At 40.8% G+C, this 17,072-nt stretch overlaps 1 protein-coding gene across 2 annotated transcripts; it reads left to right on the top strand.

Annotated features, from left to right (window-relative positions):
- The first annotated feature begins 1,579 nt into the window (after positions 1-1,579).
- Positions 1,580-8,589, top strand: TMEM14C (transmembrane protein 14C). Of its 2 annotated transcripts, none has more exons than XM_053601576.1 (6): positions 1,580-1,675; positions 2,695-2,765; positions 3,105-3,181; positions 4,046-4,147; positions 7,097-7,184; positions 8,061-8,589. In XM_053601576.1, exons 2-6 carry the CDS (start codon positions 2,743-2,745, stop codon positions 8,113-8,115), a joined length of 345 nt encoding a protein of 114 aa, XP_053457551.1. In that variant the 5' UTR covers positions 1,580-1,675; positions 2,695-2,742; the 3' UTR covers positions 8,116-8,589. The 2 variants fall into 2 exon arrangements, with proteins under 2 accessions (XP_053457551.1, XP_053457552.1); XM_053601577.1 differs by having other exon boundaries at positions 1,588-1,784.
- Positions 8,590-17,072: the final 8,483 nt, after the last annotated feature.

The raw sequence follows: 17,072 nt of genomic DNA, 5'->3' as shown, positions 1-17,072 counted from the left end.
CTACTGAACTTACAGTTGTGGGCGGGTTTAGACGGATTGAACACACGCGACCACTTGCCGGCTTTCCACTGTTTTAGTCCTCCTCTTGGGGTCCAGAAGTCTCTCGCTGACTCCCTGTATTTTCATAGGAGTGATGATAGGCAGTTCCCACCAGCCAGAGATGCCTGGAGTCCTATCTCCCCAGACTCACGGTGCCCAGATGCAAGGAAGCTGTTACTCGGCTGCCATCTTACTCCGCCTCTCTAGAGCAGAAATTTCTTTATGACATGTGTTGGTTGAGGAATCACAGTATGTAAGGCAGTGTACTGTAGATTTAATGGTGAAGGCTTTGAAATTAGATCTTACTTCAAATAGCAGACCTACCAGTGACAGGGACTAGATGTAATTTAGTTCTCTGAGGTTCAATTTCTTTCGCTATAAAGCTGAGGTGGAGCATCATGGTGCTCTAACTAAGGTTTGCATCTGCATAGGGACAAATGAATCCCTAAATCCATTCCCAGCTGCTTCACACAAATCCCATTGTTCCTTGTTCAGGAAAATCTTCCATTTAATTGGTGAGGGTCTGGCATCTTGGAATTGCTCTTGGTTAGTCGTTATCAGCTTTGGAGGGTTATAAGCACAGGTTTCAATTTTGCTATCTGGAAAGCAAGTACTTTATGCCCTACAATTTGCTTTATTCACTGAATTCTTGAGATTAACCGATTTTGATGTTTGTATAAGTAGTGTAGAGCAACTGAACGAATGGTGGTTCAAGAAATAGAGAAGAGGCAGTTCTGCAGTGGCAATGGGGCTAATGCAATCAATGGCTGTGGACACTCAGAATCCACAAATGTTGGTGGAATTTAGACAATCAACAGTAGAACCTCTACAAGTTGATCATCCAAGGGACTGTTAACAAACTACAAAGGAGGGTGGTAAACACTGGAGGAACTAGATCTTCTGTACTGATACTTACATGTGGTGCATGTCCGGTCTATGAAAATTAGGTCGATTTAAGGCACTGGTCAATGTAGGGAGGTGGTCAACCATGGAGGTTCTATGTTATATTCAATTTGGCCTCTCTCCCCCTTTAAGATGCTGCTCTTAAAATGCTCCTCGACTAGCCTTGCTCCGTAAGATAAATGCAAACACCGAAGTAACCCACTTATTCTGTGGCCACTACATTGTCCACAGGTAGAAAATAGCCCCTTCCTGCAACAACGTGATCCTGCTAGAATTACAATTTTCCCCGACAGCTCGCTCTCCTGTACTTCTGGTAATCTGCCCCTCTATTACTGGGGACCTCAGAATCCAGCTTCAAAAACTCTCCTCTGGCACAGCTCACGGAGCCTTACGCAAGACCCGATTCCAACTCTGGGTTTCCGGCTTTTGGACAGGCAGGCCAAGCGGACTGGTACAGACCGGCCTGTCCAAGAGGACCTGGGACTGCGAGTTAGGCTTAAGATTCCTTCCGCAAGTCCCCGCCCCGTTCCCTGATAACGCTGCGCCAGTCACGATGCCCCGCCCCGCCCCCGGGTGCCGGCTGCGCGCGGCTACTCATCGCCCCAAGCCCCGCCCCCGTGACGCAGAGCGCGCGCCGCGCCGCGCCGCGCCGTTTCCGGCAGGACCTGGGTTCTTCCCCCAGCGGGTTGTGCGCCCTTGGCGGCCTTCGCAGACCTTCGGGAACGCCGTTCGGGTACTTGGGGTTTAACATGATTTTATACCAATTTTGACTTTTGGGATTATTTAAGAGGCCTCACTGCCGCCTGATTTTCGTCCCTCCGCCATCCAGGATTTAGGCCGCGGTGAGGTGCTTTTCGCGTTGCGAATTTTTGCCTTCCTTAAGATACAGTGTGAATCCTGCAGAACCCCTGAGCTCTTGAAGCAGGGGCTTACCCTTGTGTATAGTATAGATTCGTTTCCTGGAGATTTTGCTGCTCCTTTAAAAGTCTCGGTAGCTCAATGCCTCTTCGAATTCATGACTCTGGGCACAATCCCCCAAACTCCACTCCAAAGCTCCCCCTTTCATGGAAACCATTCTTTCAAGAGAACAAAATTGGTATGTATTGCTTCCCATTTTGCTAGACTCGCAGGATAGAAGCTGCTTTTCTTTAAGAAAAGAGGAATTACTTTTCCAAGGGTGCAGTGTTACGTGTAATTACTCGGTTTCCGTGTATTTTATTCTCCCCGTCTCAGTTGAACGAGAATTAGGAGTTTATGTATAGAGAAGTTTCTAAAAGTTAGTTTTACAAACGTTGAATATTGAAATAATTTGGTTCTTGGGGCAGGGTCAAAAAGCAGCACCATTCCTCTCCTCAAAAGAGACATTGAGATAGTTGAATGAAGGGTACAGGAGCGTTTGCTTTCCAGTTAATAACTTAGGTAACTGATGAAATGGTTAACACATCACCTGTATAGAGCTGGTCAATGGATCTCGCTCCCATGGGCTAGTGTTGTTAGAATTGAGGTTGTTACAAAATGGTATCTGTTCAATATTTAGTGTGTGTTAAGCACTTTTACGTATTACCCCTATTGAATGCTCACAACAGCCCCAGGGCATTGGTACTTACCTTCCTTATACAGTGAGGGATACTTACAGAGGTTGGGTAGCCCCTTACCTCTTAACCTACTGAAGTCTAGAGCTTGGACCCACTTCCTTCAGTCTCCTGGAGAGCTGTGCCTTTAACCACCTCTAATCCACCCCATTCTCTGTAGGTGCAGGCCTGGCGTAGTCTCCTGTCTGGACAGAGTGAGAAGTGAACAATGCAGAAGGACACTGGCCCTCTGTAAGTGCACAGTAAATGGGAATGGAATAGCCAGGAGCTTCTTGACACCAGAGTTCCTTTCCTCAGCTGAAAAGGGCCCTAAAAGTAGGCTGCCTGGGGCAGCCTGTGGGATGGAGGATCGCAGACATGTGGGCCAGGGACCTGGATTTGAGTCCAAACTCTGCCACTGACTAGTTGTGTGACCCTCTTCAAGTCATCCAACCTATGTAGATTTTATTTGCATTTGTACAGTGATAGGCTGTGTCTTGAACGATGACTTTTTAATCCCATCCTACAGTTATGTGGTATGTTTTTAAAAACACGATTGGCACTGACTTCTCACTCTTGTGTTTTTTTCAGAGTGCCTTTGCATTGGTTTGGCTTTGGCTACGCAGCACTGGTTGCTTCTGGTGGGATCATTGGTTATGCAAAAGCAGGTATGGTTTTGAAGTCTTTGTACTGAGCCTGTTAACTACTTCTTGTTTCTTTGAAAATTGAGGGTCTCTGAAGACCAGTCTTGTGTGAGCAAGTTTTCTTTAGGCCCCTGAGCTTGACATTGCAGGCTTCATAGTCAGCTTTGTAGCTCCTGCACTTGCCCTTTGGTTATCTGGCTGAGCTGAGCCAGGCTTCTTGTCGAATCAGTTGTTGACTCTTTATCTATAGGTAGGTAGGAGGGGTGGTTGTAGATTGTTGTTATCATTAACTGCCATGCATCAGCCAAAGTGCCATCTCTGGGCTCTTTGAGTAGAGGAAACCTCTGGTCTTCAGAGACTCAGGTTTTGAAGTCTCATTAGATTAGGTGGGAATGTGTAAGTGAATATACCTGTTTCTACCACTCCACCACCCCCCCCGCCCCCACGCCCCCAATCCTTGCCTGCATCCCTATCCTAACACACACACAGCGGAATTCTTAGTTTCTAAATTTTTTAACTGACTGACCTCACTCCCCTTTCCTTTTTTTTTTTTGATTTGCTAGAGGTCCTGCCTGTGCACAACTCCAGCCCTTGCTGGGGTTTATCAGGCCTGGTTAGAAAGAAGGTCTAGCCACAGTGCCATCTAAGGAGGGAAGATCTCTATCCTTCCTTAGATGACAGTACCCTAATGGCATGTGGTGGAAAGACCCTGACTTCTCTTTTAAGATAGCAAACGTCCTAAAACATTTTCCTGCTTGATTTCAGCTTGGTTATGAGCTGTGTGGGAAGGAGTTATGTCTGCTGTTTTCTTCTGTAGGGAAGGGGAGTCTGATGGATTCTGTTAACACGTCTGATGTTACAGTGCAGCCGTCTGTTGCTTCCTTCCAGGTAGTGTGCCGTCCCTGGCTGCAGGGCTCCTCTTCGGGGGTTTAGCAGGCCTGGGTGCTTATCAGCTGTCTCAGGATCCCAGGAACATTTGGGTTTTCCTAGGTATGTATTCCTCATTGTCTTCTTAGGGTGGTTATGTATCCAGCATGCCCCTTTCCAGAAGCCCTGGTAGGATGTGTCAAGTTCGTCATACTTAATGACAGTTTTACTGCTTCTGCCAAGTTTTAGGTTTTAAAATGGGAGAGGGGGGAATTGTGCTGGTTTCTGTTTATCTTTTATATACAGAATATGGAAGAGTTCCTATACCTGATGAATTTATTCACCCAGTAAAATTAGGTTTTGAGGTTGCCCCCTGAAGACCGTCTGCTTCAGCCTTTCTAAGATATCACATGTCTGGGTTAGGTTCACATTGGTATTACATTTTCCCATTTGCAAATCACTTACCCTATAAGTAGTCAGTTAAATGTACAGGCTGTGCCTTCAAAGAGTTTTCAGCTTAATTGGGGAAGTAAGACATGGGCATAAAACAGACTTCGTGGGACTGGAAAAGAACTCTGAGCAGCAGGCACAGGGAGGGATGGGGGAAAGGAAGACCCTTATAGGGCTGGCTTCTAGCACATTGCTCTTGGGCTCCATCCGCATGACAGATACTTCTAGAAGGTGTGGGTTCCTCAGTGCCTCCACAGACCACTGTGTGAGAACAAAGGCAGTGTGGAGTGGGGAGAAGCATGGTAACAGGGTCTGTATTTGGCAGCTGTGGGCTGGGAGGAGAAGTCAGTATGGCTGATGGGTGGGCACAGAGGGTGGGTGGATTCCAGCTCTGCCTGGCAGCTCCCTCCTCTCCTTGTGCTGCAGAGTGGCTGTCAGCCTACTTTCACTGTCTCTGATTCCACTCCCCACTCTTAGTAAGTGACCTCATGAGAGAAGAGACAGCAGTGATCAGGGCTCTCTGAAGTCACCCCTCTCTAGGCCTTCCCTTTGCCTGTTTCTCTCCCCTTTCAAGACCAGTGCCCCCACCTGGGCTTGGGCCTCTTCTCCAGAACTTTGCACCAGCAAGAATCCTGTCTCTTATTTACATTCCCCCTTTAGCTTGATCTCTCCCATTGACGTTCACATGTGCTCATCTCTCACCATTTTTTTTTTTTTTTTTGTAGAGACAGAGTCTCACCTTATCGCCCTCGGTAGAGTGCCGTGGCGCCACACAGCTCACAGCAACCTCTAAATCCTTGGGCTTAGGCGATTCTCTTGACTCAGCCTCCCAAGTAGCTGGGACTACAGGTGCCCACCACAACGCCCAGCTATTTTTTTGTTGCAGTTTGGCTGGGGCTGGGTTTGAACCCGCCACCCTCGGCATATGGGGCCGGCGCCCTACCCGCTGAGCCACGGGCGCCGCCCTATCACCATTTTTTTTTAAAGGACTCTTGTGCCCCCACTTCTTCAGTTGCTTGCTTTTTCCTTCCTCTTCAGAAACTCCTCTTAAAACACCATCTGTGCTCCCTGTCTCCATTTCCTCTCCTCTCGCATGTTGTGGGCCATGCCAGTCTCCATCCCTGTTCTCTGTGTCTCCCCAGAGATGCCAGTGGCCTGTGTTGTACACACTCCAGCACGTTTCAGCTCTCATTTTACCCGGCTTGTTAGCTGTCCTCAACTCCAGCTCACCAGTCATTCTCCAGCTTCCTGGTTTTCCTTTTTAGCTTTTCCTTTTTAGCTTCTCTTTTGCCCACACTTTTTCCTTCCTGGGCATTAAATATTGAAATCCTTTGGGCCTGGCCCTTTTCATCTTTTTTATACTCTCTCACTTGACAATGTCATTGGAGCCCAGGCCTTTAATTACTATCTCTCTCCCATGCTGTACTCTATGTGTACGGTTGCTCGCTTGAGATATTTCAGATATCTCACAGGATCCGCCCAGACTGGACCCTGGGATCTCACACACACCTTATGTTTTGTTCTCTGTCCACTCAGGTCTTGGTTGCTTTCTTCCCCCAGCCTTTGTAGTTCATCAGTAGTTCCTGGCAACACCGCTCCCTGCACATACCCTGAGCTGCCCTGTTCTCCATCTCCACAGCCACCCTCCTTCACCCAGTTATCCCTCTCTTGCCCTGCTTTCACGAGGAAGTTTCTTCATTGGTATTCCTAGCATTCTCCACTTTTCCTTTAGTTTGTACTCCAATTATATTTTTCGAATGCAGCTCTGTTTACATTTATCTCTGCTTAATACCTTTTGATAGCTTCTCATCACTCTCAGGATGAAGACCCATCTCTGATATGGTCTTCAAGGCTCTGTGTGGTCTGGCCCCTCTTCCTCACTGCTTGTATTTTGATTTCCATGCCACCCTGGCCTTTTACTTCCCTTGAATGTGCCATCCTCCCTCTCACCACAGGGCCTCACAAATACTGTTTCTTCTGTCTAGAATTGGCTTTTCCCCTTTTAGCTCATTAACTCCTGCTGTAATTCCAGATCTCAACCCAATCTTGATTTCCTTGACTAAACCTTGCAGTGATCTCCTGAATAGGTTGATCCCTCTATTATATTTTTTATGTAGCCTTAATTGTACCTATAGGACAAATTACGCTTTATTTTCATTTTGTGCAATTCTTCAAAGTCTGTCTCATCAGACTTGAAACACTGTAAAAGGGCAGAGGCTGTTCTTGATAACCATTTTATTCTCCAGCACCTGGGAGGTACTTTGACATCCAGTGGGAAGAGTGTACAGGGTAGAGGAAATCATATTTGAAAAACTCTTACAGCATTTTTGAGAAAACTAAGACAGCAGTGGCTAAAGAGGGTTTTGTAGAAGAAGAGTGGTAAGAGAAGATGACAGGAAGGCAGGTGGGTCCCAGGCCGTGAAGGGCCTTATTTGGCTAATCTTTATGCTTTGACCCTTCCTGTGGGGAGCCTGGAAGTGCCGCCTACCTGGAGAGGGAGGAATAAGTGCAGGATGGGGCCTAGGCCTTGAGAGATAAGTGGAACTTTTACCACTTCTGGTATTTTTGCATAAAAGATGTAATGAATGACTTTTGACATTTCTCTTTTGTCTTTTTCATCAGCTACATCTGGGACCTTGGCTGGCATTATGGGAATGAGATTCTACCACTCTGGGAAATTTATGCCTGCAGGTTTAATTGCAGGTGCCAGGTACTTCCCATTGCATTATGCTTAACCAGTAGAGAGTTCAGTTTATTGCCCAACTTACTTTATGCATTAAAAAATTTGCTTGTTTTAGTAAGCCTAATACTAGGCATCATTTAAAATTATTTAATTTATACACCAATAGGAAAGGCTGCAAAAGCAGTAGCTGATTTAATGCCACAGTGGCGTAAGTGTACCATCTGGTCCATCCTGGCTCCTTCCTGCAGTGGCAGAGGCTTTAGTTTAAAGCCTCTGTTCTTTGTGTGACTTGCAGGGTGGGCTCCGTATTTTTTAGCTGAATAGGTGTTGTCTTTGAAAATTTTGCTAAAAGGGAATTTTGATTGAATCTTACTTTCTAATTTACTCCGATTATAAAACCTAAGCCAAATGGTTTCTTTATAAAGTTCATCATTAAGTAAAATAAAGACATCCTAATGTCAGTGAAGTTTTAAATAGATTTCAGTAAAAGATTGTGTACTTTAATCATAATGATGCTGTCAAGCATAATGATTTATACTTGAAGCAAAAGAGTCAGTACAGACCAAGGTCAAAAGCAGCAAATGAGGAGGTGGAGATCTGCCACCAGTTAACTCTGTGACAGTGGGGAGGCCTTGGTCTCCCCTTCAGTTTCTTCATCTCTTCAAATTGTTGGCAGTTAGATCTGGAACTGCAGCTCACGTGCGATTTTAAGACCTTGGCATATTTTTTTCTTTGGTTCTTCTGTGGATGGAAGTTTTATTCATCTCTGACTACTCTGTCTTGGAACATCCCTTACCATGAAGTTATGAGGGACTTGCAGAGTCCTAGTCCCTTAAAAAAAAATCAGTCACCTGTTCTGTCATTTTCCTGACCTTTTTTTGTTTGTTTGTTTGTTTTAAACAGCTTGCTGATGGTTGCCAAAGTTGGAATTAGTATGTTGAACAGACCTCATCAGTAGTGATCAATGTCCTAGCTTGGACTCATGAAGAATTTAAAAGTCTCTAAGCTTCTCCTGTTTTCGTGTATCAAGAGAGAAAAATGCAGCATTTCTGTATCTCTGACATTCTACTTAAACAAACACTGAACTTAATGGGAAAATTATCAGTCTTTAGTGTTATAACCCTACACAGGTGACAAATGTATAACACAAAGCTTAACAAAACACTCAGTTTGATTCTTACATACTGATGTTATCTCTTCTTTCTGTACCTATAAGTAAAATTTCAAGGGGTAAAATTTTAGGTGTCAACATTGGGTGCCCTGAAACCTCATGCCCTAGTCCCTTAAAAACTTCTGTTCAGGGGAACAGAATGAAAAAAATCTTTTAGGAGATTTAGGGTATCTGTTCTTTTGCTTATCTTAGAGCACAGACCTACTTTGAAATTATGTTAAATGAAATATGTAATATTGATGAAAATAAAGTTTACTCTAAATGATACTTTCTATTGTGTCTTCATTACCAGCACTGTGAGCATAAATGTGATGTGGTTAGCCGGAAGATGAAGATAAACACGAATATATTTAGTTAATATTATACTTAAGAATTACCCATTTTGAGTAATTTAAGGAGCAAGGAAAGTTACTCTTTGATTATATATTGTGTTAAGGATTATTTTAAAAAAGATCTGTAAGGATGTGGAAGATTAAGACTTGCATAAAAAATATTTTGGTTAACTAGTTCATCTATAAATGGAAAACAGACTTTTTTAGAGCTTGAATCACCTAATTTGGTCTCTACGTTGGATACATTAATTGCATACTGGTACCTTTTCATTTTTTTCAGCATTAAGAATTAACTGAATCTGGTACCACTTGCTTTAGTTTTTTTTCCTTCTGTAAAAAGGGAAAGATATGTGCTACACACCTCTCTTCTAACTGGCATTGTTTTAGAATATAATTCAGGCACTTTATGTGTTTGCTTAAGCTCCTTGAAAGTAATCCTAGCATACATGCTCACACTTGCCTTTGACAATAAGGGCACTTGTGATGAGACAGGCTGTCCAAAGTCCCCAGGTTTTGTGCTGCAGTGTCAGTCCTGGTTTCTCACGTGCCATGCCGTGTTTCCAAAGGGCACCTATTAGGACCACCTTCAGCCCTAAAGGAGGGACCCTAGTGCATCAGACCCCAAATAACACAAAGTTCTGTGAAGGTGGGAATTAGTTTAGCTACAAAGCAGATACTTGCATGACTATTTGATCCCCAGTAATAAGCTCTGAAAATTCTGAAGCTATCCACAGATGGGTGACAGGTGTTCATCACCTGCTAACACTGATGAGGCCCTTGCCAAGACCCCTCCTCCCCTTCGCCACAAGATTCCTGGGTATTTACTGTCCTGAGGATTGTGCTGGGTCCTAGAAATACGCAAAGAGCAAATCATGGTGCTTGCCCTACGAGTCTAGTGGAGGAGACTAAACAGATAAAGGCGGTATTGATGTAAGTGCATCACCCGGCGATATACATTATGGTCGGGGCACAAGGAAGAGTCAGGATAGGCTTCACCAAGGAGATGATAGTTAAGCTGAGCCTTGGAAGGTGAGGAATTCACAGACAAGGACAGGAGCAAATGTTGGAGATACAGGGACCAAAACATACAGAGCCTCAGAGGCATGACAATACCTGGCACTATTGGATAAAACAACACCCAAACTTATCTGGACAGGAGATGTAATTCTTTTTAATGACTTTTTAATGGAATGGATGTTTACCAGTTTACCATTGCCCTACTGATAGAGATAGATCTTGTTTAAAGCCTTTCACTCTGTAGTATTACAAAGGATGCTGTACCAAGGCACATCACTAAATCCAGGTGGTGCACATGTGCAATGAATCTTGAGGTTATATTCCTGAAAGCTCAGGCAAAGTGTATGAGCCTTCAAAATTGTGATTGCGCTCCAAAGAGCTTACACTAGTTTTACACTTCCACCAATACTGGTTCAGAGATTTTGTTTTTCTGCCTTTGCTAATATTAGGTAATCAGTTTTTTTGTTTGTTTGTTTTTTACCTTTGACATTAGGCCAGGAGTCTGCCTGCAAACTTTTTTCTGTAAAGGACCAGATAGTAAATAATTCCAGCTTTGCAGGACATATTCTTTGTCCCAACTACTCAACTGTCCTTCATAGAGCAGAAGCAGCCACAGACAGGACATAAACTAATGAGGGTGGCTGTGTGCCAGCAAAACTCTGGACCCTGAAATCATGAATTTCATATGATTTCCACATATCACCAAATAGTAGTAATCTTATTTTGAGTTTTTGCAGCCATTTAAAAACAAAAACCACTTCTAGCTTGTCTGCACAAAGGACTGGATTTGGCTCCCTGACCACCATGCCAGCCTAGGATCTACACCAAAAAAGTTATCTAATGATCCTAATCATTTAGTATGGAGTTATTGAGCATCTTTTCATATACTGATGTATTTTTTTCTGTGAGCTGCCCTTTCATATTTTATGTCCATGTTTTTGGTTTTTTTGTTTTCTTATTGAAAACATTGAACACTTGGACAGTGCCCGTAGGTCAGTGGGTAGGGCACCGGTCACCTACACCAATGTAGGCGGGTTTGAACCCAGCCCAGGCCTGCTAAACAACAATGACACCTGCAACAAAAATAATAGCCAGGCATTGTCATGGATGCCTGTAGTCCCAGCTACTCGGGAGGCTGAGGCAAGAGAATTGCTTAAGCCCAAGAGTTAGAGGTTGCTGTGAGCTGTGACGGCACATCACGCTGCAGAGGGTGAGGGCAACAAAGTGAGACTGTCTCAAAAAAAAAAAAAAAAAAAGAAAACATTGAATATAATAAAAAAAAGTATTCTTTATTCAAGATATTTTCCTCTGATTTATTACTTTCTTTTGATTTTATTTATGGATTTTTTTTGGTAGAAGTCAGATATATTTTTATGGAATCAAATTCAACATGTTTTCTTTATGGCATTCAGATTTTGTATCTCACTTAGGAAAACATTTCACATTTCCAGACGGTAAAATGAAATTCTCACATTTCTTTTCACTATTTATGTAATTTTTTTAGGTTTCCACTTTTTAAATTAATAGCGTGCATATTTGTGGGGTACCAGGTGATGTTTTAATCTTTGTGTACATCATAGGAGGGTTCAATCAAGCTAATTCACATCTAGCATCTTGTCAATTTAGTTTTTTGTGGTGAGAACATTTTTATTGACAAAGAATTTACTTTTTGCGTGATGGTATAAATTAGCGATTTGATTATTTTCTCTAAAAAACAGCTATTACTTTATCTGTTGAACAGTGCATCTGTTTCCTCTTCGCTTTGATATATTACCTTTATCAGGTACTGAATTTCTATGTTTGGGATTGGTTGGAAGGATTTTCTAGCCCCTTCCATGGATTTATCTTCTGTCCCAATTACAAATTGTATTAATTTTTTGATCACTGTAGCTTTGTAATATATTTTGATATTTGGTAGAGCAAGTCTGTCATTGTTCCTTTTTAGACTTTTCTTGCCACAGTTGCTTTTCCAGATAAATCTATAATTAGCCTTTTAATTTACTTAGCATCTTATTAAGATTGCATTGAATTGTATAGATACATTGAAGTAGGGACTGGAAAGCTTTAAAACATTTACTCATCAATTCAGGAACATTGTACATCCCCTCATTTAATTCAGGGCTTTGTGTGTGTGTATGTTTTTAAAGTTTTAAAGTAGGAGTGCCCAGCCCGTGGACGCAGGGGCATGCTGATTTGTGAGGACTTTTTTTGCTTATCTATGGTACGGGATATCAGAAAAAGCATACACAGACCTTTTTTTTTTTTGCTAATCAGCTTTTGTTAGTATTTAATGTGTGGCCCAAGATAACTCTTCTTCTTCCTATGTGTGGCAGAAGAGAATAAAGGTTGGACATTGCTGTTTTAAAACAATTATTTTAGGGTTTTATTCACGTAGTTCTTTACATTTTAAGTAAGATTACTGTGGGATACTTTCTTATTATAAATGGTAATTTTTTTCATGTATTTTGTACTTGGGTATCAACCTGAACAAAATTAACTCCTGGCATTAATGTAAATGCTTCTGTCAATTCACTCAACCACATTTACTTACTTTAGGTTTTTATTATCTACTCTATTTAATCCTATGGCTTCGTGTGATAGAAATAATATGCTTGTGATCACTGGGAAAATTCACCACAGTTCTAGAGACATTAAACAAGGCAATAAGAGAAATAAATGAGAGTTCTAAATTAATAATAGGAAAGGAAAGAAATTAAAACACTTAAAAAAAAAACACTTTTAACAGCTAATACAATTACCTATTTAGAAAATCCAACACAAGTAACTAAAAACCTACCAAAGATCTATAGCAGCAAGAAATAAGATCAACACCCAAACCAATGGCTTTCTATCTGTAGCCATCATCAGTTCTCTCCCATGCTATTGCTAACACTCAAGTCCGAATCTTACCCACCTCTTAGCAGGTTATTTAAATAGTGTAATAGGACTCCTTGTTTTTATGATTTGGTCCTGCAATTCAGTTTTCTCCCTGGTAGGCAGAGGCATATTTGAAGTATAATTAGACTACTGGACTTGAAACTACTCGGTGGTCTCTCATGACATACATCTCTATAACATCCTGTCCTTTCTCTTAATAGCACCAGTTACAATTTGTAAATATTCAAGTATTTGTGTTTGTTTAATGTCTGCCTCTAGAATATATGTTCAAAAAGGGTAGGGAAAATAAATATTCACTATACTTGGTACATAGAAGGCACTTTTGTAAATATTTGGTGATTAGATTGATAAAATCTACTTTTAAAAAAGATTTTATTTTTTAGAACAGTTTTCAACTTAATAAATTTAGAAGATAGTACACAGAGTTCCCACATACCTTGCACCCAGTTTGCCCTATTACAGGTACGTATTAGCATCTTACTTACACTGGTATGATAGATACGTTGCACTAATGAACCAATGTTGATATTATTAAATAAAGTTTATATTTCTTTTTTTTTTTTTGGAGATGGAGTCTCACTTTGTTGCCCCCAGTAAAGTGTCATGGCGTCATAGCTCACAGCAACCTCAAACTCTTGGGCTCAAGCGATAATCTTGCCTCAGCCTCCCAAGTAGCTGGGACTACTTGGGAGTCCCAGGTAGGTGGCAGGGCCACAACACCCAGCTGTTTTTAGAGATGAGGTCTTGCTCTCGCTCAGAATGGTCTCAAATCTGTGAACTCAGGCAATCCACTCACCTTGGCCTCCTAGAATGCTAGGATTACAGCCCTGAGCCACCATGCCCGGCCCTTAAAGTTCATATTTCATTCAGATTTCTTTAGTTTTTAACTGATATCCCTGTTTCTGTCCCAGGATACCATACAACATTTAGTTGTCATATTGCCCCAGGCTCTTCTTGGCTATGACTATTTCTCAAACTTCTTCTTTTTTTTTTTTTTAATGATTTTGAGTTTTGAGGAGTACTGATCAGGTACTTTGTAGAACGCACTTCTATTAGAATTTGTCTAGTGTATTTCTCTAGGTTAGATGGGGTTGATGGGTTTTTAGAAAGAAGAGCAGAGATAGCTACCATGCTCATCACATCCTATCAAGGTTACATGTATTAACATGATGTTTGATGTTGACCTTGATTATCTGGCTGAGGTACTGTTTGTCAGGTTTCCCCACTGTGAAGTTACTCATTTCCTCCCTTTTCATACTAAACTCTAGATGTGGGCATTGTGCACACTCTACAAGTAAGGAGTAAGGAGTTATGCTCCACCTCTTTGGAAGCAGGGTACCTACATAAACTATTTGGAATTCAGAAGCAGGGGAGATTTGTCACCTCTCCCTCATTCATTCATTCACTTCAATATGGACTCGAATGTTTTTTCTTTGAGTTATAATACAATACTTATTAAATTTTGCATCTTTGGCTGTTGGAAACTCTTTCTGTTGGTTTCTGTATCCCTTTGACATAGCCCATCAATATAGGCTTTTGGGGATGGTTTATGTGTGTTTTTTTTTGTTGATGTTTCTAAAACTTCCCTACTCTCTGGCACTACAAGATGCTCCATTCTCATCTTGTATATTTTCTGCCCTAGTACTAGAATCTTGGCCATTTCTCCACAGCGCCTCAGTTCCTTTCATTAGACGATGGTATTAGGAACCAGTATCTGGGTGCTAGGTATGCTTCTTACCACTGGGGTGAAACCCGCATTTTTTATTTCATTATTTTATACTTTTGTGCTTAATCTCCTTTTAAAATTCCTTTTTTCCCCTAGTTTCTTTTTCTTTCTCTTTTGTTGAGAGAGAGAGAGTCTCAGTCACCCTGGAGTTGAGTACCATGGTATCATAGCTCACAGCAACCTCAAACTTTTGGGCTCAAGCAATCAATCCCCTTTCCTCAGCTTCCCAAGTAGCTTGAGACTACAGGCACACACCACTATGCCCGGCTAGTTTTTTTGTTTGTTTGTTTGCAGTTTTTGGCCAGGGCTGGGTTTGAACCCGCCACCTTCGGTATATGGGGCCAGTGCCCTACTCCTTTTAGCCACAGGCGCTGCCCTCCGGATAGTTTTTAATAGAGACATAAGTCTCACTCTTGCTCAGGCTGGTCTTGAACTTCCACACTCAGACGATCCACCTGCCTTGGCCTGCCAGCGTGCTGGCGTTACGGGCATGACCCACTGCCTCCCTTTTTTCTAGTTTCTTAAGCTAAATGGTCAAATTCAGCATATTCTCAGTGCTCCGTATTTTTTTCACAAATGGATCAAATATATAATTTTTTTCTCTGAAATCTCTTTTTGCTAAACATTACAAGCTTTAATATAGTGTTATAGCATCCATTTCTAAAGGGTTTTTCGTTTGAATTTTGATTAAGTGTTTACAACTATATTTTTTAATTTTTAAATGTTTAGATGGTAGTGTCATGCCTTTTTATTGCTATACAAGAATATACATTCTAGTGTATTTTATTACACTGTAGAAAAAGAATGTAGCCTACATATTTCTACATTTAACAATTGAAGATTTTCTTTCTGGCCTAACACAGGGTTAAATTTTTTGCGATGTTACATGTATTTGAGAGAAACATGAAGATTTTCCTTACTGGTTAAAGTTCTATATGCTACATATTGGTAGCATACTGGTAGTTTATTGTTATTAAGTATTCATTTACTTATTTTAGGTCTCTAAATCTGTTTTCTAAGAAAAACTTCCCCCTCTGATCATGGTTATATTATTTCTGTATTTGTGAGAAATCCTTGCTTCATATATTTATGTTGTTTTAACATTTTAATTTGAAAATTTTCAAATCTATAGAAAATATGTCCTTAATCTAGTTTTAACAATTCACCAGTTGTTAACAGTAGGCCCATACTTTCTGTCCCCCTTCTCTCTTTGAATACACAGACACACGAATACAGATGAAAAATCTTCAATAAAATATTAGCAAGTCATATCCAATAATGTATAAAAAATGTCATACAACACAACCAATTGGGAATTATCCCAGGTAGGTAAGGCTGGTTCAACATTTGAAAATCAATTAATATAAGTATCACATCAACAGGCTAAAAAAGAAGAAAAATCTCATGATCACATCAATAGATGCAGAAAAAAATTGACAAAAACCAAAACACCCACTTATAATAGTAACTCCCAGCAAACTAGGAATAGAGGGGAACTTTCTGAATTTGATAATACACATCTATAAAAAACCTATAGCTAACATCGTACTTAATGGGGAGAAAGCAGATGTCTGTCTGCTCTCACCACTCCTATTCAACACTCTATTGGACGTGATAGCTAATGCAGAAAGACAGGAAGGAAATAAAAAGGTTAACTCTTTGGGGAGGAAGAAATAAAACTCTTTTTGCTTGCAGATGACATGATTTTAGAAAATCTCAAAGAATCAACAAAGGATCTCCTGGAACCAAGAAGTGATTATAGTAGGTGTTAAGATATAAAGTTAATACACAAAAGTGAATTTATTTTTATATATTAGTAATGAAAAACTGAAATTTGAAATTAAAAATACAACACCATTTACCCTAGTACCAAAAAAACTGCACACATACTTAGGTATAAATCTATCAAAATATACATATATACGATCTACATGAGGAAAACTATGAAAACTAATCAAAGAAGTCAAAGGTCTAATAAATGGGTGACAGTCCATATTCACAGGTGGAAGACACAATATTGTCAAGATATCAGTTCTCCCTGGCTTGATCTGGATTCAATGCAATCCCAATCAAAATCCCAGTAAATTATTTTGTGGATATTGATAAACACTTTGAAGTTTATGTGGAGAGACAAAAGATCCATAAGTCAATACAGCCTTGAAGGAAAAAACAAGAGTGAAGGAAGAGACAACCGGATTAGTGGAATGGAACAGAGGACCCAGAAATGGACCCCGCTAAATGCAGTCATCTCTAAACAAAGAAACAAAGGCAATTTAATGGAGAAAGTCTTTTCAACAAACGGTGTTGGAACAACTGGACATTAAGATAAAAAAAAAAAAATCAAGACCTAGAACTTATACCTTTCACAAAAACTTACCTAAAATGGTTCACAAATCTAAACGTAAAATGCAAAACTACAAACCTCCTGGAAGATATGATAGGACAAAACAATAGGCAGCCTTGGATTTGGTGATAGCTTTTTATATACATTATCAAAAATACTGTTCATGAAAGAAAAAACTGTTAAGTTAGACTTTATTAAAACTAAAAACTTCTGCTCTTTGTCACACTGTCAAGAGAAAGACAAGCCACAGACTGGGAGAAAATATTTGCAAAAGATATACCTGATAAAGGACTGTTACCAAAATAAAGAACTCTTAAAACTAAAAAATTAGAAAATGAACAATCAATTTAAAAAAAATGGGCAAAAACTGTAATCCTAGCACTTTGGGAGGCCAAAGTGGGCGAATTCCTTGAGTTCAGGAGTTTCA

Source organism: Nycticebus coucang, chromosome 9, assembly GCF_027406575.1.
Source record: "Nycticebus coucang isolate mNycCou1 chromosome 9, mNycCou1.pri, whole genome shotgun sequence".
NCBI lineage: Eukaryota > Metazoa > Chordata > Mammalia > Primates > Lorisidae > Nycticebus > Nycticebus coucang.
Note: the sequence above shows the minus strand (reverse complement) of the source record. Positions and strands in the feature narration are given on the sequence as shown.